Source organism: Lissotriton vulgaris, unplaced genomic scaffold (genome assembly GCF_964263255.1).
Source record: "Lissotriton vulgaris unplaced genomic scaffold, aLisVul1.2 SCAFFOLD_956, whole genome shotgun sequence".
NCBI classification, from domain to species: Eukaryota; Metazoa; Chordata; class Amphibia; order Caudata; family Salamandridae; genus Lissotriton; species Lissotriton vulgaris.
Window position 1 is genome coordinate 413,530 of NW_028242570.1, and position 22,044 is coordinate 435,573.

Genomic DNA, 22,044 nt, shown 5'->3' on the forward strand with positions numbered 1-22,044 from the left:
AGATGTGGAGTTAAGACTAGTAAATCTATACTTACCTATATGCCCTCAATAATTTGTCTTAGGACTTGATTTTGATCTTAGTGGATGGATTACTCCGTCACAACGGTGATGGCTATCCCATCTGCAGAAATATAAATCCCAAAGGATATAATGGGATTTATATTTCGGCGGACGGGATATCCGTATCCACCAAGATCTAAATCAGGCTCTTAGATAGTCTAGTAACTCAAGATTTCACACTCAATATACCAGACTACAATTATACGGGCTCAATCTACAGAGATGATAGCCTACATAATTGGGGACAAGCATTTATTATCCAGAACAAAAAAACAATCAAGAAAGCACACAGCAGTATGGAACATTGCTAAGGTGAGCTCCGAAATGTTTGAGATGAAGCATTTTTGGAGGATGGATCCTCTATTGCGAAAGGTTGTCTGCAATATGAGAATTCACCATTGGAGAGATTCCAAGATGTTCTTATTGCCTCCAGGATAACGTTGAGTTTGTCTGGCTCAGAGCAAGGAAGTCCACTGCTTGCTAATCCGGACACTTTTCTGACCTTTGGGTGCTCTGTTTGACTGACTCCAGCATCCCCGTGACATCTAGGAACTACATTGAAAGTTTGTTGTGAGGTGCTTCAGTTTACCAAACATGGTGAGGCAGTAGGAGAGCGGTGTTCAGCCTAAGATATGGGTTGTGGATAGTTGCTGCCAGGCCTCTCTGACATCTCTGGCTGCTCCAAGAAAGAGAGCAGCCAGTGACTACAGCACGAGCAGCCCGCCTTGCAGAGGGTTCAGCCTGTCATGGTATAGTGAGTGACGGGTAAGAGGTGCCAGCAGAGAAGGCCCAGTTGCTCAAGGCAGCATTTTATTTACAATGGAGAGCAACAGGTAGAGCAAGGCGGTAAGTATCCCAGCGTCCTGTTTCCTTCAGTGGCGTCTTTAGTCTCCCAGCTTTATGCTGCTAGGCCATGTGTGTCAGTGTGATATCTTCTGTCCTTTATCATGGTCCTTTCAGCAGCAAGAGAGACAGTGGGGGTCCCTTACCCCTCTCAGCTAAGTGGGCACTGTTTGGTTTTTGGATGCACAGCGACCTATTGGAGAAGAGAGTGTTTGATTGTTTCAGATTGTCCGTCCATCACCACCCCCTTTTGTACGCTTTGTTCGCCATAAGTTGGCAGGGTATGCTCAGACGTGAGTCCCTTGCTCACTTTGCCACTGGATTCAAGCAAGCCGGGCTGAAGATGGCTGAAATGCCAGAAACCGGTTCTCGGAAGCTTGTTACCGGTCCAGGGAAGGCATGGCTTGGCAGTTCGGGCTGGACTGTTCCCATGAGGCACAGGGTCAGACTGATTTGCATATGGCCATGTCTGAACTGGGGTGGCAGAGTGGGCTAAAGAACGGTGATGGATCAAACCCAGATCTCTTGACTGGGTGCGAGTGTTTGATTGGTTCAGATGCTCCGTCCATCACCACCCCCTTTTGTACTGCTATTGGAGAAGAGAGGCACCGGACTCAAGACAGGAGGTCAGGAAGTGACAACGAAGCTGGAGAAAGTGAGGCATTTCCATATCAATCAAGCACACTAGAGGGCTGTGCCTAGCAGTTATCCAATCCAATACCCTCCTTATTTTCAGCATCAGGCGTCTGTCTGCCTCTGATGTGCCAGTCGAATGCCCCATATGAGGTTGCATGAGCAGGTACGGGGAGTTGGGCCCACCTGACAAAGTGGCCCGGCGGGAAGGCACGAGGACCGTTAGGCCCATGCTGCTTCTCCCGCAAATCGTAGCACTGTCAGGATCATCTCCTCACTCGGATTCACTGCACTTCTCTAGGGCCCCTCTCCGTCCACTGCCACCCTTGCCATGGTCGATGACGGTGGATGCCACATGACGGAGGTGGATTACAGGAGCACTAAGCAAGGAACCTGCCAAAGGTGAGTATGCCATCTTTGCGGCCTTGGCCACACCTCTAGATTCACAGTAATGCTGGTATGTACTTACACCTCATTTCCCAAATGGCTGCCTTATACTGTTGTATACCCATCCTTATAGGCAGACCAGTTATTAATCTCTAGCTCCCCGCATGTCCTGTTTATTAATTTCCCCTCATGCAGCTTGCTGTTGTGGTTGATGATTGTAACAGATAAACAGTTACATTATGCATGATCACAATAAAGACAGATATTGTGGAAAAAAATGTGAAAACGTTTCAGAGAAATATGTATTTTAATGAACCTATTACAAACATTTGGAAAAACAATGCATCTTGACTGCTTTTCACATTAACAACATTCACAAGAAACAGCTTTCATTGTTCACCATCCACACACCTACATTTAAAAAGATCTAACATTATTTAAAAAGGCAGCACAGTTTACATTACCTTATTTAGCATTCATGTGGAATAAAAAGCTTAATAAAATTCTAACAATATTAAAAAAGAGCCTGTATAAAAAGCCAGCCACTGGCTGGGATTAATATAGGTATCTTAAAAAAGTAGCACCAGTAAAGAATACAAGAGTTGAAACTAAGAAAACTAACACACGTTTTTTGACAAATTTCTTTTAAATAAAATCAAATAAAATTTGACTGAATGCATATGCACTGTAAAAGATCAGCCAAAATACTTTAAAATATTAATTGGGAATGTGACACATTCATCGTCTCACTCCCAGTGCCCAAAATCACTGACAACTAAACCCACCCTCCATCCTCCTCACAAGAACTGACCTGTTTTGTACATTAAGAGATGCTGCCATAAATGGCACCATGGCAAATGGGAAGGAGCTCCTTACCTTCAGCGCAAACAAACGAGTATAAAGAGAGGTAAAACTGGTTGTAAGAGGCGGTGAGTTATACAGTACAGGAATAGAACTGAAATGTCACAAAATGGAAGGATGGGACCAGTGATACTGTAGTCTACTTTCAAGTAAAACACACACTGTCACATTCATTCAGTCATCACCAAGTCCTGGTTTGTTAAAGTTACAAATTACATTTAAGGAAGAGGAAATGTCAATATTTAAATAATATCATTCATTTTCAAAATCAAAAAGACAATAGTATGTGATTCAGCACAGATCATATGTACATAAGAGACAGTACATGCCCCATGGGATAGAAAGAGGACACGGATCAGAAACAAGACACACTCCTGAGCTCGATGGAACAGCACGGATAGGACCCAGGACCCAAGAAATGCCCTGTGATAGAGTGCTGGATTTGCATATAGATTTTAAAAAAAGGATAAGCCCCAGGTGTAGAGTGAAGGAGGAGCATATGAGCCTCTGAGGGAGGCGAACCATGATCAGAGATAGGATGAGCGCCTAGAACACAGTGAGGGAAGAGTGCAAAGATCAGAGACAAAGTAAACTGAGGGAGCAGGACACAGTTCAGAGATTGGGTGCATCCCTGGGATAGTGCACGGGCAGGAATAAACAGATTAGAGACTTGATGTGAGGGAGGAGCTCATCCATTAGGGGAAATGTGACCTGGGGATAGTATGAAGGAGAGACACAAAGAGTGGAGACGGGAGGTGCCTTTGGGATAGCAGGAACAGAACTGATCGCAGACTTGGGTGCTCAAAAGGAATACATGAGGGAGTAGTACACAGGTTAGAGACTGAGAAAAAGAGTACACAGAACCGGAGCCAGGTTGTGGCCCAGGGATAGAGTAAGAGAGCAGAACACACATCAGTGAAAGTGTGTGCTTTGGGATAATGTGAAGGTGCAGGAAGAATATCTGAAAGAGAGGGCACCCTTTGACAGAATGAAAGAGTAGAAATCATATATTCCCTCAGGGACAGACCGAGAAAGCACCACCGATCAGAGAGATGGTAATCGAGGAACCCAGATAAGAGTGACAAAACAGTACACATTAGTAAGAAAAGAACATGTCCTGATATCACGTGAGAAGGCACCATGCAATTCAGAGGCATGCCATGCACCAGGTATAAAGCATCATAGTTACTCAGATCAAAGACAACAAATGATATGGTGTGAGACAGCAGTATGCAAAACATTGAGGGTGATGATTGAGAGGATGTGCAGAAGAGCACAGACATTTTGCTGTTCTCTTAACCAGCAAACACTAAAACAAATGGTAAAGCACCCAGTGACATTATTATATAATAAACTGGCTGCTGGGTCACTGAGGCTCTGCTCTCCTTTACAAACAGCCTATCTGAGCTAAATCATACCCAAAGATTTCAGACATTACAACAAACCCTAACAGGTTAACACTGATGCAGTGGCAGCGTTTGCTAAAAACTAGTGTATCGGTCACACTTTGGCAATCTCAAAACTAATGCCTGCCTGAACCGTTGCCATGTGACACAGCTGGAAAAACTCTTGAAGTTGGCTTAGAGATGAGAACCAAGGATGGCAGTCCTTAACAAGAAAAAATCGCTCATCAACAATTGTCCAGAAGCCGTCATGAGTGAACAGAAGTGTTTTGCATTCTGCTGGCCTGATGAACAGTCAACCCAGGCGCCTCCACTGCTCTGGGTTGCTGATCTCAGCAGTGTGGTAAGAAACATTCATTGTGCAGAGGTCATTGCATTGAAAGATGAACATGGCTCATGTTGCTCAGGTTTGTGTTCCTCATGAGCTAGGTGCGCTGCCTGGGTCTTTGGTTAGAGATGTTTCTGCATTTTCTCCCTACAGAGCAGTGCTCCTATACCAACCAATCGACCACTGGACAAGGTCGGACAAGCGAAGGTTCACTTTACCAAAGCCTCCTGCTGTACGTTACGCTCTTCTCCAATTTAGGGGGCTCAAGGAAGCATGTTTGAGAGGAGTTCCTGAGTGTTATTCACAGGCAAAGTAATCCTTCAATGGTGCAAATAGGTGTCGGATCACAGGGACACTCCACGATTTACCCAGGAGCTTCTGGCGACCAGTACGTCCCATGTTTGATACATCTGTATAATGGCTTGGGAATCCAAGGATCCTACAGGAAACAGAGAGAACACAAGTAAACATTTGGAGCAGATTCGAGCAGTTGTCGCATTAACCCAGAATCAGACTAGCAATGTTAAAAGTTACTCACATTGGTAAAGAAAGTTCTTAACTCTATGAAGTCCTGGATGAAGGACAGCCTACCCGAAAATTCTTTGCGGTACAAAAAAAGAGAAAAAGGCTAGGGGAGAACATGATTCTAACTCGTGGCCACAGGCTGTGACCCCATCTGCACACTTCTGCTCCACACATCTATGGGCCTTCTCTCATTCTATAGAATGTGACAAAAACAAAGAGGTAAAAGGGGGTAGGAGTTTATTTCTGCAGGAGGTAGACCAAGGGCTTAATGTACTGGTGAATCCAGCCCACTTTGTCAAAACTCCTGTTATGATTTTAAAGTTTGAGTTTTCTGTCAACGAGAGGACAGCCCACTGATAAAAACTAATGTTAGCGAGATATGCAAATGAGAAGGATTTGAATAAACTTAGCAACAAACAATGTATAGATAGTATCTGCGGCAGAGGCGCTATTAAATCCTCTAAAAGGCTGTCCTATAAAAAAAACATTTGAAGGGATAAGGGACCAGATGTACAAAGGATGTAATACGGAATTGGGAGGCTAAGTTCAGAAAATATGGATAAGGGAGAAACACTATCCCACCGACTGGGAAATATCTACCCATCCCAAACAGGTGGAAAAACACTAGAGACCTATGTCTAAACGTCACCACTATATTTGGAGTAAAACGAAGAGGGGGGTGTAAATAAATACCCTATTGAAATTCCAAAGAAAAACATGTCTCAATGAGAGCGATAAACTGACTGAACCTGATGTTCCAATTTAAGGCAAACATATCTATATTGGAAGCCAGATGACTTGAAACTCTGCATGCTTACGAAGAGAGAGATTACAAAAAGAAAACAGCTACTTACCCGTGTCAGTAGTTTTTCAGGTTAAAACATTATATATTGTGGATATCCTGCCAGTACTGAGCCTGAAATGTCCAACTTGTTTTTCTCTAAGCTCTTATTGTTAATTCTACTCTTTGCAGTATCTGTAACAAGCATATTGCTGCCACCTTAGATTATGGATTTTGGGCCTTGCAGTTAAGGACTTGTGAGTTATACTTTATGACTGATTGACATCCTCGATTCAAGAGTTGGTTGGTCACCTGACATTATACAAGTTCAAGCTGCAGAACTATTAATTTAGGTTAAGGATGCTGTGGAATTATTGATCAGATAATACAAACTATCACATTAAAATAAAATGCTCAGTTTATCAATAATCTTTGTATTGGTAAATCCAAGGAACATTCATGTGTTAATAAATTTACAAAATCCATGCAGAATACCACTACTTAAATATCTACTCCGATTACATATCAGTAACAAATATCTCTCTCTTTAAAGTTTAGCAATTACAATATCTACAAACATTTGTCACACGTTTTACAGTATGGGACCTGACCCATGGCCTTTCTTCTATTGTTATATCTAGAAGGTCCCTTTCCCCTTGGGTGAGCTACACTCTAGTCTTTTAGTTTCCTACATGGCCTTTTCTGACATTCATCATAACCGTCAAGGTATACAAATGTGGAAGACAAATAACACAAAAACTCTTCTTTCAAGAAAAAAGATGAATCAGTTGGCCGGCATCCTGCAATGTTAAAAGAAGACAAAGACCCACTGATAATGATATCCTGAGTGAAAAATAAAACATGCTGAGCTATAATCAGTGATAACAAAGATCCACCTACATTTTGATTCGCTTATATCTCTCACTTCTTACTTTCGAAAGAGGTTCCTTACCTATAAGAATATACTTGCGTTTAGATATACTCTGTACATTCCTATGCTGTGAAAGCTTGAAATGTTGGCCATCGATGATGGACATGCCAGAAATGTGAGCACCCTACAACATCAATGAGAACCCCACAACAGCCCAAACATTAGTGACTTTTTGCATTATTTAGCATGCTACTTGTCATGTAAGAACATAACACGTCAGACTAGTACTGTGTCTAAACCTCTTGCGCGAGACAGGTAGATAGCATGTCATGCTAACATAGAGATACCACTGTGAACCAGATCTAAGTTCAAGCAGCATTCATAAAGTGTGAAGCAAAGCATGCCTCAAAAGGTGGGTGAGTTCTCTAATTCTGCTTGGTCCACTTCTGGCAATTTGGTCCTTCTTACTCTAATTTTAAAGACAGCTCAATGCAAATGCTACTTACCAGTATGCATCTGTTCTTGGCATGTAGGGCTGCTGACATTCATATCTGTGCATAGATCGCCGCCTAGTGTTGGGTCCGGATGATTGCACATTGTTGTCCTTGAAGAGTCTTCAAAGTATCACGAGATAGGTGGCTCCTCCCCTGGACTACAGTGCGCATGGGCATCGACTCCATCCCCAGATTGTTTTTAGCCATTGTGGCCAAGATGGAGTGAAACTCAGTGAATGATGACCATGCCATGAAATGATATGTGAACACTGCAGCTGCTACAGGCCCCGGGGAGGAGGTCGGGCGATATGAATGTCAGCAGCCCTACATGCCAAGAACAGATGCATACTGGTAAGTAGCATTTGCAGTTCGAGGCATGTGGGCTGCTGAATTCATATCTGTGCATAGAATACATAGCAGTCCCTCCGTTAGCGGCGGCCGCCCGTGCCAGCTGCAGCAGTTTGGAAAAGTGTCTTGAGAACAGCCTGCCCTACAGCTGCCTGCTGTTTGGAGTGCACGTCTACACAGTAATGCTTAGTAAATGTATGTGTGGTAGACCATGTGGCTGCTCTACATATGTCCTCTAAGGGAATGTTTCCAAGGAAAGCCATGGAGGCCCCCAGCTTTCTGGTGGAGTGGGCTCTTGGTGGAATTGTAAGAGTGCGTTTTGCCTTTGCATAGCAGATCTGAATACATTTCACAATCCACCTAGCAATACCAGCCTTGGAAATAGGGTTACCTTTGTGATGTGGCGCAAAGGCAACAAAAAGCTGCTTAGTCTTTCTAAAATCCTTGGTCCTATCAATGTAATACATTAGGGCCCTTTTAACGTCAAGGGTGTGGAGCATCCGCTCCGCCAGTGACTCTGGATTTTGAAAGAACACCGGCAACTCAATGGTTTGGTTGATGTGGAACTGAGACACAACCTTGGGTAGAAATTTAGGGTTAGTGCGGAGCACTACCCTGTTTGAATGAACTTGGAAAAAAGGCTCTTGGATTGTGAGGGCCTGCAGCTCACTAACCCTCCGTAGCGATGTAATTGCTACTAGGAAAGCCACTTTCCAAGTCAAGAACTGAAGTTCGCAAGAATGTAGTGGCTCAAAGGGAGGACCCATCAGTCTTGTAAGAACCACATTGAGGTTCCATTCTGGAGCTGGTGGAGTCCATGGTGGAATGACCCTTTTGAGTCCTTCCAGAAATGCCTTGATAGCAGGCACCTTGAAAAGTGAAAGGTGCTGTCTATTCTGGAGGTATGCGGCCATCGCAGACAGGTGAATGCGGATGGAAGTATATGCCAGATTACACTGGTATAGATGGAACAGGTAACAAATGATGTTCTGAATGGAAGCATCTAGTGGATTGATGTTGTGGTTTGCGCAATAGATGACAAACCGCTTCCATTTAGCCGCATAACATGCTCTAGTAGTGGGCTTTCTTGCCTCCCGAATGATGTCCATGCAATTGGGAGGAAGGTTAAGGTAGCCAAACTCTAGGACCTCAGGAGCCAGATCGCCAGGTTGAGCTGTTGCGGATCTGGGTGCTGAATGTCGCCATGGCTCTGCGTCAGAAGGCGGGGTGTGAGATGAAGCCTTTGATGCGGTACCACGGAAAGTTCCAGAAACGTGGTGTACCATGGTTGGCGAGCCCACGTTGGAGCAACTAGGATGAGAGTCATCGAGTGCTGCCTGAGCTTGCGCGCCACCAGCGGTATCAGAGGTGCTGGGGGAAAAGCGTACGCAAATCTGCCTGACCAGTTCATCCATATCGCATTGCCCTGCGATTGCGGGTGTGGGAACCTGGCGGCGAAGCTTTGGCATTTTGCGTTCTCCCTTGTGGCGAACAGGTCTATCTCTGGATGACCCCACCTTTGGAAGTACGGTTGGAGTACTGATGGATGTATCTCCCACTCGTGCATTTGGTGGCTGTGCCTGCTGAGCAGGTCCGCCATCTGATTGTCCTTGCCTGGGAGATGTTCTGCCATGAGGAAAATGTTCCTCTGAATGGCCCACTTCCACATGTTCTGAGCCAGATGAGACAGCTGCGGAGAGTGTGTGCCCCCCCCTGTTTCTGAATGTAGTACATGGCCGTCATGTTGTCCGTCCGGATCAACACGACCTTGTTGCACAGATGTACTTTGAATGCCTTTAAGGCCATGAAGATCGCCATCAGTTCTAGTACATTGATGTGCATCTTCTTTTGCTGTAGTGTCCATAGTCCCTGCACTGTGTATTGGAGTACATGCGCTCCCCATCCCTGGAGAGAAGCGTCCGTTGTCAGGATGATCTGCGGCACAGGCTCTTGAAACGGTCGGCCCTTGCAAAGGTTTTGTGGATTCCACCAATGCAGAGAGTTGTATGCCCGACCGTCACCAACACTAGGTCTTTCAACTGCCCGTGAGCCTGAGTCCACTGACGTGCTAAGCACTCCTGAAGCGGACGCATATGTAGTCTCGCGTGTGGGACTATGGAGATGCAGGAGGCCATCATGCCTATCAACTGCATGAACACTCTTGCTGGAAGCGAGTGTTGAGGTCTGAACCTTTGGATCAGCGACTAAATGCTGTTGACTCTTACTGAATTCGGCTGCGCAGTGGCAGCCAGAGTGTTTATAGTCGCACCCAGATACTGCCGTGTGTGGGCGGGCTGGAGATGGGATTTTGGGTAATTCAGTGAGAACTCCAGATCGTGCAGAAGGTGAATGGTGTGGGACACGTGGTCGGCGCACTGCTGGGCCAACTTCTCTTGAATGAGCCAGTCGTCCAGATAGGGGTAGACGTGGATGTTCTGACGTCTCAGATGCGCCGCCACCGTTGCTAGGCACTTTGTGAAAACCCTGGGCGCTGTGGTGACCCCAAAAGGCAGAACCTTGAACTGGTAGTGCTGGTTTTGAATGGTGAACCTGAGGTACTTTCTGTGTGAAGGATGCAGTGGAATGTGAAAGTACGCATCCTTGAGGTCCAGAGTCGCCAGGAAGTCCCCTTGCCGAAGCAGTGGGAGAACCTGCTGCAGCGTGAGCATATGGAAATGTTCTGACAGAATGTAAAAGTTGAGAGGTCTGAGGTCTAGGATGGGCCTGAGGGATCCGTCCTTCTTTGGAATCAGAAAGTACAGGGAGTAAACTCCTGTACCCCTTTCCTGCAGGGGCACGAGCTCTATTGCTCCTTTTTGCAGCATGACGTTGACTTCCTGCTGCAACAAGTGCAAGTGCTCGCCGGACATAGGACGGCTTTTTGGGGGTATGTTGGGTGAAGTGGACGTGAGCTCCAGACAATAACCATATTGGATAAGAGATCTGACCCACCTGTCCGTGGTGATGGACTTCCACACGGGCAGGAACTGCTGGAGTCTCCCCCCGACCGGTGTTGCGTGGTCGGGGGGCAGTGACAAGGCGTCACTGTTTGCTGGCGGTGGAGGACCTGGAGCTGTTATTACCACGTCCTCTGCCTTTGACGTTGTTGCCACGGTATCCACCCCGACCCTTGTTGGTATATGAGGATTGGGTGTTATTCTTATAGAATTGCGTGGACTGTGACGCTTGACCCCTTGAGGTGCCTCTATTACTGGAGCGACGAAAGGACCCACCCCGAAACTGCTGGGACTGCAGGGCACCCATAGACTTAGCAAGGTCGGTGTCCTTTTTCATTTTTTCGAGGGTGGTATCCACTTCTGGGCCAAACAGGTGGTCTGGATTGACAGTTTGGTTTAGGATGGTAGTTTGAATGTCTGGTTTGAAACCGAATATTCCGAGCCATGCATGTCTACGCAGTAGAACGCTAGTGTTTATTGCTCTTGAGGCGGTGTCAGCCACATCCAGAGCGCACTTAATTGAAGCATTGGTGATAAGCTTCCCCTCCTGTATCAACATTTCTGCTGCCTCCTTATATTGATCTGGCAAGTGCTGTAGAAGGGTCTCTAGAGTGTCGTAGTGTGCCCTGTCGTAACGCGCAAGGAGCGCCTGTGTGTTGGATATGCGCCATATGTTGGCTGCCTGCGCAGCAATACGTTTCCCCGACGCCTCAAATACTTTTGATTTCTTGTCTGGGGGAGGAGCATCACCCGTAGTCTGTGAGTTGGCTCTTTTGCGTGCATTGGAGACAACCAAGGAATCCAGAGGCAACTGTCCTTTGATGTATGTTGGATCAGTGGGCGCTGCCTTGTACTTCTTGTCGATACGAGGGTTAATGACTCTTGCTCGGGTGGGCTCCTTGAAGACCTCTGGCGCATGTTTTAACACCCCTTTTAGCATCGGCAATGGTTTAACAGTTTTTTCAGCTACTGAAAAGGTGTCAAAAAGAAAATCGACGTCTACTGGGTCTGCATGGAGATCGACGTCATGATTGGCTGCCGCTCTTTCAATTAGATTTACAACAAGGGGTGGTGAGGGACAGAGTCTCTGAATTAAGCAGAAAGCTCTCACCCAGTCAAGAGATCAGGGCTAGATCCAACACCGTTTTTTAGCTCACTGCACCATCCCAGTTTCAGAACCTGGCTGTATGCAAATTAGTCTGTTCCTGTCCCAGTGCATGATGGGAACAGGGCAAACCAAACTACAAAAGCCAATTCTTACACTGGGAAGGAAACAAGCTCCCGGGGACCGGTTTCTGGCATTACAGCCATCTTCGGCCCGGTTTGCTTGAATCCTGATGGTGCAATGAGCAAGGGTCTCACATCTGAGAATACCCTTCCACGCTTAGGGTGGACAAAAATATTTACAACAAGGGGTGGTGAGGGACAGAGTCTCTGAATTAAGCAGAAAGCTCTCACCCAGTCAAGAGATCAGGGCTAGATCCAACACCGTTTTTTAGCTCACTGCACCATCCCAGTTTCAGAACCTGGCTGTATGCAAATTAGTCTGTTCCTGTCCCAGTGCATGATGGGAACAGGGCAAACCAAACTACAAAAGCCAATTCTTACACTGGGAAGGAAACAAGCTCCCGGGGACCGGTTTCTGGCATTACAGCCATCTTCGGCCCGGTTTGCTTGAATCCTGATGGTGCAATGAGCAAGGGTCTCACATCTGAGAATACCCTTCCACGCTTAGGGTGGACAAAAATATTTACAACAAGGGGTGGTGAGGGACAGAGTCTCTGAATTAAGCAGAAAGCTCTCACCCAGTCAAGAGATCAGGGCTAGATCCAACACCGTTTTTTAGCTCACTGCACCATCCCAGTTTCAGAACCTGGCTGTATGCAAATTAGTCTGTTCCTGTCCCAGTGCATGATGGGAACAGGGCAAACCAAACTACAAAAGCCAATTCTTACACTGGGAAGGAAACAAGCTCCCGGGGACCGGTTTCTGGCATTACAGCCATCTTCGGCCCGGTTTGCTTGAATCCTGATGGTGCAATGAGCAAGGGTCTCACATCTGAGAATACCCTTCCACGCTTAGGGTGGACAAAAATATTTACAACAAGGGGTGGTGAGGGACAGAGTCTCTGAATTAAGCAGAAAGCTCTCACCCAGTCAAGAGATCAGGGCTAGATCCAACACCGTTTTTTAGCTCACTGCACCATCCCAGTTTCAGAACCTGGCTGTATGCAAATTAGTCTGTTCCTGTCCCAGTGCATGATGGGAACAGGGCAAACCAAACTACAAAAGCCAATTCTTACACTGGGAAGGAAACAAGCTCCCGGGGACCGGTTTCTGGCATTACAGCCATCTTTGGCCCGGTTTGCTTGAATCCTGATGGTGCAATGAGCAAGGGTCTCACATCTGAGAATACCCTTCCACGCTTAGGGTGGACAAAAATATTTACAACAAGGGGTGGTGAGGGACAGAGTCTCTGAATTAAGCAGAAAGCTCTCACCCAGTCAAGAGATCAGGGCTAGATCCAACACCGTTTTTTAGCTCACTGCACCATCCCAGTTTCAGAACCTGGCTGTATGCAAATTAGTCTGTTCCTGTCCCAGTGCATGATGGGAACAGGGCAAACCAAACTACAAAAGCCAATTCTTACACTGGGAAGGAAACAAGCTCCCGGGGACCGGTTTCTGGCATTACAGTCATCTTCGGCCCGGTTTGCTTGAATCCTGATGGTGCAATGAGCAAGGGTCTCACATCTGAGAATACCCTTCCACGCTTAGGGTGGACAAAAATATTTACAACAAGGGGTGGTGAGGGACAGAGTCTCTGAATTAAGCAGAAAGCTCTCACCCAGTCAAGAGATCAGGGCTAGATCCAACACCGTTTTTTAGCTCACTGCACCATCCCAGTTTCAGAACCTGGCTGTATGCAAATTAGTCTGTTCCTGTCCCAGTGCATGATGGGAACAGGGCAAACCAAACTACAAAAGCCAATTCTTACACTGGGAAGGAAACAAGCTCCCGGGGACCGGTTTCTGGCATTACAGCCATCTTCGGCCCGGTTTGCTTGAATCCTGATGGTGCAATGAGCAAGGGTCTCACATCTGAGAATACCCTTCCACGCTTAGGGTGGACAAAAATATTTACAACAAGGGGTGGTGAGGGACAGAGTCTCTGAATTAAGCAGAAAGCTCTCACCCAGTCAAGAGATCAGGGCTAGATCCAACACCGTTTTTTAGCTCACTGCACCATCCCAGTTTCAGAACCTGGCTGTATGCAAATTAGTCTGTTCCTGTCCCAGTGCATGATGGGAACAGGGCAAACCAAACTACAAAAGCCAATTCTTACACTGGGAAGGAAACAAGCTCCCGGGGACCGGTTTCTGGCATTACAGCCATCTTCGGCCCGGTTTGCTTGAATCCTGATGGTGCAATGAGCAAGGGTCTCACATCTGAGAATACCCTTCCACGCTTAGGGTGGACAAAAATATTTACAACAAGGGGTGGTGAGGGACAGAGTCTCTGAATTAAGCAGAAAGCTCTCACCCAGTCAAGAGATCAGGGCTAGATCCAACACCGTTTTTTAGCTCACTGCACCATCCCAGTTTCAGAACCTGGCTGTATGCAAATTAGTCTGTTCCTGTCCCAGTGCATGATGGGAACAGGGCAAACCAAACTACAAAAGCCAATTCTTACACTGGGAAGGAAACAAGCTCCCGGGGACCGGTTTCTGGCATTACAGCCATCTTCGGCCCGGTTTGCTTGAATCCTGATGGTGCAATGAGCAAGGGTCTCACATCTGAGAATACCCTTCCACGCTTAGGGTGGACAAAAATATTTACAACAAGGGGTGGTGAGGGACAGAGTCTCTGAATTAAGCAGAAAGCTCTCACCCAGTCAAGAGATCAGGGCTAGATCCAACACCGTTTTTTAGCTCACTGCACCATCCCAGTTTCAGAACCTGGCTGTATGCAAATTAGTCTGTTCCTGTCCCAGTGCATGATGGGAACAGGGCAAACCAAACTACAAAAGCCAATTCTTACACTGGGAAGGAAACAAGCTCCCGGGGACCGGTTTCTGGCATTACAGCCATCTTCGGCCCGGTTTGCTTGAATCCTGATGGTGCAATGAGCAAGGGTCTCACATCTGAGAATACCCTTCCACCCTTTTGTAAATCGATTTTGGCCACTATAGGTGTGGCAGGGTATACTCAGACATGAGTCCCTTTCTCACTGCTCCATCAGGATTCAAGCAAGCCGGGCCGAAGAGGCTGAAATGCCAGAAACCGGTCCCCGGTAGCTTGTCTCCTTTCTGGTAAAGAATTGGCTTGGTAGTTTAGTCTGCCCTGTTCCCATGATGCACTGGGCCAGGGACAGACTGATTTGCATATAGCCAGGTTCTGAGCTGGGATGGGGCAGTGAGATAAATAACGGTGATGGATCAAGCCCTGATCTTTGGACTGGGTAAGAGTGGTCTGCTCAATTCAGACACTCTGTTCATCACCACCCCCTTTTGTAAATCGATTTTGGCCACTATAGGTGTGGCAGGGTATACTCAGACATGAGTCCCTTTCTCACTGCTCCATCAGGATTCAAGCAAGCCGGGCCGAAGAGGCTGAAATGCCAGAAACCGGTCCCCGGTAGCTTGTCTCCTTTCTGGTAAAGAATTGGCTTGGTAGTTTAGTCTGCCCTGTTCCCATGATGCACTGGGCCAGGGACAGACTGATTTGCATATAGCCAGGTTCTGAGCTGGGATGGGGCAGTGAGATAAATAACGGTGATGGATCAAGCCCTGATCTTTGGACTGGGTAAGAGTGGTCTGCTCAATTCAGACACTCTGTTCATCACCACCCCCTTTTGTAAATCGATTTTGGCCACTATAGGTGTGGCAGGGTATACTCAGACATGAGTCCCTTTCTCACTGCTCCATCAGGATTCAAGCAAGCCGGGCCGAAGAGGCTGAAATGCCAGAAACCGGTCCCCGGTAGCTTGTCTCCTTTCTGGTAAAGAATTGGCTTGGTAGTTTAGTCTGCCCTGTTCCCATGATGCACTGGGCCAGGGACAGACTGATTTGCATATAGCCAGGTTCTGAGCTGGGATGGGGCAGTGAGATAAATAACGGTGATGGATCAAGCCCTGATCTTTGGACTGGGTAAGAGTGGTCTGCTCAATTCAGACACTCTGTTCATCACCACCCCCTTTTGTAAATCGATTTTGGCCACTATAGGTGTGGCAGGGTATACTCAGACATGAGTCCCTTTCTCACTGCTCCATCAGGATTCAAGCAAGCCGGGCAGAAGAGGCTGAAATGCCAGAAACCGGTCCCCGGTAGCTTGTCTCCTTTCTGGTAAAGAATTGGCTTGGTAGTTTAGTCTGCCCTGTTCCCATGATGCACTGGGCCAGGGACAGACTGATTTGCATATAGCCAGGTTCTGAGCTGGGATGGGGCAGTGAGATAAATAACGGTGATGGATCAAGCCCTGATCTTTGGACTGGGTAAGAGTGGTCTGCTCAATTCAGACACTCTGTTCATCACCACCCCCTTTTGTAAATCGATTTTGGCCACTATAGGTGTGGCAGGGTATACTCAGACATGAGTCCCTTTCTCACTGCTCCATCAGGATTCAAGCAAGCCGGGCCGAAGAGGCTGAAATGCCAGAAACCGGTCCCCGGTAGCTTGTCTCCTTTCTGGTAAAGAATTGGCTTGGTAGTTTAGTCTGCCCTGTTCCCATGATGCACTGGGCCAGGGACAGACTGATTTGCATATAGCCAGGTTCTGAGCTGGGATGGGGCAGTGAGATAAATAACGGTGATGGATCAAGCCCTGATCTTTGGACTGGGTAAGAGTGGTCTGCTCAATTCAGACACTCTGTTCATCACCACCCCCTTTTGTAAATCGATTTTGGCCACTATAGGTGTGGCAGGGTATACTCAGACATGAGTCCCTTTCTCACTGCTCCATCAGGATTCAAGCAAGCCGGGCCGAAGAGGCTGAAATGCCAGAAACCGGTCCCCGGTAGCTTGTCTCCTTTCTGGTAAAGAATTGGCTTGGTAGTTTAGTCTGCCCTGTTCCCATGATGCACTGGGCCAGGGACAGACTGATTTGCATATAGCCAGGTTCTGAGCTGGGATGGGGCAGTGAGATAAATAACGGTGATGGATCAAGCCCTGATCTTTGGACTGGGTAAGAGTGGTCTGCTCAATTCAGACACTCTGTTCATCACCACCCCCTTTTGTAAATCGCTCTTTCAATTAGAGCATTGAAGGCCGCAGAGTCCTCTGTCGGGGAAGTCTTTGCTGAAAAAAGCTGAGGCTCCTGTCCCGAATGAGGGTCCCCAGGATCGCCCCCAGCAGACCATGGCTCAGTCACATCCTCTGGGTCTGAGTAAACTGGATAGGCATACTCATCCTCATCGTTTCCATCAACCTCCTCAACATTAGAATGAGTGGGCGAGAGTTCGTGACTTTGTGGTGATGCAGGCTCCATAGGGGCAGATGCACCCGCAGAGTCCAACTTCTTCTTAAGTGGGATTTGGAAATGTTCCAAAGCTGGCTCAGGGGTGATTTTCCGTTTAAGGAGAGAGAGCTTGCCTGTGTTGGCGTCGATGATCACTTCTCGACGCTCCTCTTCTGCCAGTGGTTGGTGGCGCGGGTTTGGAGCCGCCAACGATGCCTTCGGCGTCGAAGATAACTTCAAGGGCACACCGGCCCCAGGTTTCGCAGTGAAAGCCTTCGGCGCCGTCTGTGGCGGCAACGTGAACAGAATCGGCGTCGGCGCCTTCGCCGGTTTTTGTAGAGGCTTGGGCGGCACAGTGTCCTTCGGCTCGGCTGCCGCGGTCCCCTCCCTAATACGCTGGAGGGACTCCGTGACTTTCTTGGTGAGCGAGGCGGAGGGACGGACCGGCTCGAGAGAGTCTTCCGAAGCCGGGTTTGGGACAGCAACCAAGGACGCAGTCTTCGGAGCCGACGCAGCTCCCCCCTTGGCCTTGTCGAGTGGAAGCGGGGCAGTGAGAGACTTGGGGTCGTCCTGCCGCTTCTTCGTGGCCTTCTTATGGTCGTCGACCTTCCTGGTATCGATGCGACTCTTCAGTGCGTCTACCAACTTCGGCGCCGACGCAGCCGCGTCGGCCGTTTTCACCTTCGGCTTCGACACCGTAGCCTTCGGGTCGGCCATTTTGGCGTGGCTCTTGAGCTCGACGGCCATCTTGGATTTCTTCGGCGCCGAGGCCTCCGAAGTCTTCGACCCGACCAGTGCGACTTGCGCTTTCGGTTTCGATACGCCTGGCATCGATACCGATGGTTTCACTTTCGGTTTCTGTACCGTGAGTGGTGCTGTATCAATGTCCGTGGCCGGGCCGGAAGGCGGAGCCGTGGAACGGGAATCAAGGCTTTGGGTAAGGCCCGAAGGCGATCCCTCGACCTGGGCCTTAGAATGTTGGCCGGCCCCGGAGTCAGTCTGAGGAAGCTCCTCCTCCGAGCTATCCTCTACGGTGGCAGTGGCCCGTCGTCGTCCCCTACCTCCTCGACGACTTCCTCGAAATCCTCGTCTTCAGCGTCGTAGTCTTCCTCGACCTCCGACGCCGGGTTAGAGTCTGTGATATCCTGGATAGTGTCGTCGCCGACATCCTCCTCGAAGATGTCCGTTGGAGGGGGTGCCGATCGCTGGGCCTGCAGCCTTGCAGCCCGGCGGAGCTTGAGAGTCTTCTTCGACCGGAACTTGGAGCAGGCCATACACTTGGCCTCGTCGTGGTCCGGCGACAAGCACTTATTGCACACAGGGTGCACGTCGATATGTGGGTACTTTGAGGCACACACCGGGCACCTCTTAAATGGACTTCGTTCCATAATGAAGTAGGTTGGAGCGTCGTGTAGGCCCGTCCGCGCCGAAAGCACGCGGAAGGGTAGTAATGGTTTGGAGCCGATGAACAAACGAACCCGAACGATAGACAATACCGACGCGAGTCCTAAAGACCTTTTGGTCTCGAGTAAAGTAAGTTAAACAACTATCGATTCCGACAGATGGAACCGAAACACATCCGAACCCAATGGCGGAAAAAAACAATCTGGGGATGGAGTCGATGCCCATGCGCACTGTAGTCCAGGGGAGGAGCCACCTATCTCGTGATACTTCGAAGACTCTTCCAGGACAACAATGTGCAATCATCCGGACCCAACACTAGGCGGCGATCTATGCACAGATATGAATTCAGCAGCCCACATGCCTCGAACCCATTATTTTGATTCCCCTCGATATAATGAAAGATCACTGATAAAAAAGGAATTCATAACGCATTTGGCTAAGATCATGAAGGTAGAAGAGTGAAGTGGGGGGCGTGGTCTGACGCCGATGGCTATAGAGGGCCCTGAGCACGGTGACCGGCCCTGTGGGTGTCGGAACCACGGGGGCGTCGGGGGCACACGTTGCGGATGTTTGGCTGCCATTCCCCGGAGAAATATAGCCGACAGACCTGCGAGGCCGGGGACAACACAAAATGGCGGCCGCGTGGCGATACCAACCCCTGGTCGGACGCAGTGCAGACGGAGGAATGTGGCTGACTGTTGCCCGCCCGGATTTGCCACCACGGGAAAAAGGAAGGGGCACGCCGGCGGAGGCGGGTGCCGGGAATAATACAAGTAAGGAGGCAGCACTAGGAGAGGATAAAGAGGAGCCTGGCGCATAACAGCCCGCAAGCACGACAGTTAACCTCCCGGCCCTGCAGGGGACCCAGAAGGCTGGGGCTGACGTAGGGAGGAACAGAATATCTGCGAGGCTGGTACGGCCTGCTGCACACGGCGACCCGTACCCCTCATGGCGGCATGACAGCGCCGTGAAATGATGGCCGCATAAGGCACGCAGAGCGGGGACTGCACTGCAGAGGCGGAATCTACAGGCCCCCGCTGCAGGCACTGTAAGGCACAAGGAGGGACACTGCAGGGAGCGATCAGTGCCCCTGGGAGTTACCAGGAGTTACAACACATTGTGGCCCACGCCGGACAGCGTGGAGGGCAGCAGACATGGAGAAGCGGAGACGCCCCATGCCGGTGGGGAAACTCACAATAAGCCTCCGCAAGTGGTAGCACTGCTTCAATGACCAACAGAGAATCTAGGGGCCGGGCTAAGGCCTCAGACAGTACAGCTGATTACGAACCCACTAAGCCAGTAGAGGAACCGCAGTGGCGGCTGGAACTCCACGCTTGGCGCGAATGCGGCACGGCCTGTTCTGGAGGTGAAGGGCCCAAAGCCAGCAAATTCAGAGGCAGAGGTGGAGCTCCGTCGCCGCCAGCGCAGTGGATCTGGATCTTTTAGGAGGGGGGACTAATGCACAAATATAGCACAGCGGACCAGGGGCAGAGCGGTGGGGCCGGCTTTCCCTCCCTCCATAGCAAAATCGAGCACAACAGTGACCGGTCGTTCGTCGCATCAGGGGCAGTGTGTGCCAATCTCAAAGGCATCATGGGACGGACCAGCAAGAGATGGGACACTGAGCAGCAGGAGGTGCAGAGCGATGAAAACGGGGACTCCAGTTCACGCTCTGGGACCAGGAAGGAAGGGGTTACACCCCAAGAGGAGCTATCACTTCATGATATCCTGCAGGCCATAGAACGATCGCGGATGGCAGAGGAGACCAAAATCGACACAATCCGGGAAGACCTGGACCTTCTACGAGCTGACCATAGGAAGCTGGCAGATCGGGTCACGGTCACAGAAGGAGAGATAGAGGGCCTGAAGTCACCAGTAGCTGTGACGGCACGCAAAGTCACAGATATAGAAAAGAGAGTCCTGATCCTGGAACAGCGCGTAGAGGATGCGGAAAACAGGGCCCGCCGCAACAACATTAGGGTCACGGGCCTTACCGAAAAAGTTGAAGGGAACGCCATGGTGGGGTACCTTGAGCGCTGGCTGCGCACAGCGGTAGCAGAGGAGGGGTTATCAACATTCTTCTCCTTGGAAAGGGCACACATAGTTCCAGCCCGAGCTCCACAACCTGCTGCCGAGGCCGGTTGTGGCCCGCCTCCTATTCTACAAAGATAGAGACCATGTGCTGAGCCAGGCGCGCCTCAAAGGGCTACTTAAGGTGGATAACAGTATTGTATGGATCTTCTCAGATTTCTCTTGGGAGGTGCAACAACAAAGAGCATCCTTTACCGCGGTCAAAAGGAAACTGCGCTTGATGGGGGTCTCCTTCTCTATGGTTTTCCCAGCTAAACTTCACATAGTGCGCCCTGTGGGCACTTTATTCTTCACCACCCCACAGGAGGTCTGGGACTGGATTGAGGAGCAGGACCCCCGAGGGCCGCAGCGACAAGAAAAAAACCCAGTTGAAAAGAACCTGACACGCTCTCCTGACAGAGGGACGACCTCAAAGAACCATCTGACGACGGAGGAGGTGAACCGGGCCAGAGCCAGTACAATCGCAGCGGTGGCATCGTTGAGTGTGGCGGTCACCCGGGATCCACTGTTGCATTCCGGGGAAGAGCAGAGGGACTTGGACTCTGAAACCAGCTCGAGCTCGGTGGGGTATGCCAGTCAGACCCTGCTGCATGTAACTCCCAGATCGGCGGATGACGTGATGTGAAGTGGGTCGCGCACACAATTATTGATAGGTCTATGTTGTGGGGAGGGGGGACATGATGTTAGTATAGCCCTACACATTGGCAGGAGGGGTCCCTTGCTACCTACTCGAGACATTTACGCCGGGGGAGGGGGGATCCGGGGGGGGGGTGGAGAGGACGGTTGTCCTCCAGGCGGACATTGACCTAACCACCACTTCCGAACTTACTTTTACTGTTCAAGCACTAGTGTGCACGGCTTGGATGGGGAGACGTTCTCACTTGTCCTGGGGAGGGGGAGTTGGGATGGTTTTCATTGGGGACACTGCTGTCTTCCTCAATGGGGTGCCACAGAGTATCACGTGAAGGCTCACATTCTACGATATTGGGCACCAGCTACAGGGTGGGGCAGGGGAAGCCAGATGGAGGGGGAGAGGCTAATTTATAAGGCACATGCAGACTGAATACAATCTCCTCTCCTGGAATATCCGAGGGATGCACTCAATGCACAAACGGTACAACATTTTCTCACAGCTGAATAGACGGGGGGTCCACATAGCAATGCTGCAAGAGACACATACACTAGCATCAGAGGGGGAAGCACTACATCGTAGGTGGAGAGGCCAGGCGTACTACACCACGTACTCCGCATTTGCCAGGGGGGCCTTGATTTGGATTTTGGGCGGGGGTCCGCTCCCAACAAACTTCTCACAAGGTGGACCCGGAGGGCCGATACGTAGTTGTCCCTGGACGCTTCGACGGTCAGGACATTACACTCATCAATGTCTATGGCCCGAACACAGATCAGGGGGCGTTCTTGGAACAACAGCCGGGGACACTGGCTCCATACCCGACAGGGGCAGTTATCATGGGGGGCGACTTTAACTGTATAGCAGACTCAGTACTGGATCGCTCGAACCCACCACTTAATGATGACCCAGTACATAGTATAGCTAAGATGTTTAGGGACTGGCAATCCTGTTGGGGACTGGTAGACACGTGGCAAAAG

At 49.3% G+C, this 22,044-nt stretch overlaps 1 protein-coding gene across 4 annotated transcripts in view; it reads right to left on the bottom strand.

The window, feature by feature from the left end:
• Positions 1–2,211: 2,211 nt before the first annotated feature.
• The window catches only part of DNMT3B (DNA methyltransferase 3 beta), a 371,865-nt gene continuing 352,032 nt past the window's right edge, over positions 2,212–22,044 (bottom strand). For 2 of the 4 annotated variants that reach the window (XM_086948367.1, XM_086948364.1), the window contains one exon: positions 2,212–4,954. In XM_086948367.1, the coding sequence (XP_086804493.1) occupies positions 4,813–4,954 (142 nt within the window). In that variant the 3' untranslated portion in view covers positions 2,212–4,812. The remainder of the gene's footprint in view (positions 4,955–22,044) is intronic. The other 2 variants (XM_086948366.1, XM_086948365.1) reach the window with 1 other exon arrangement.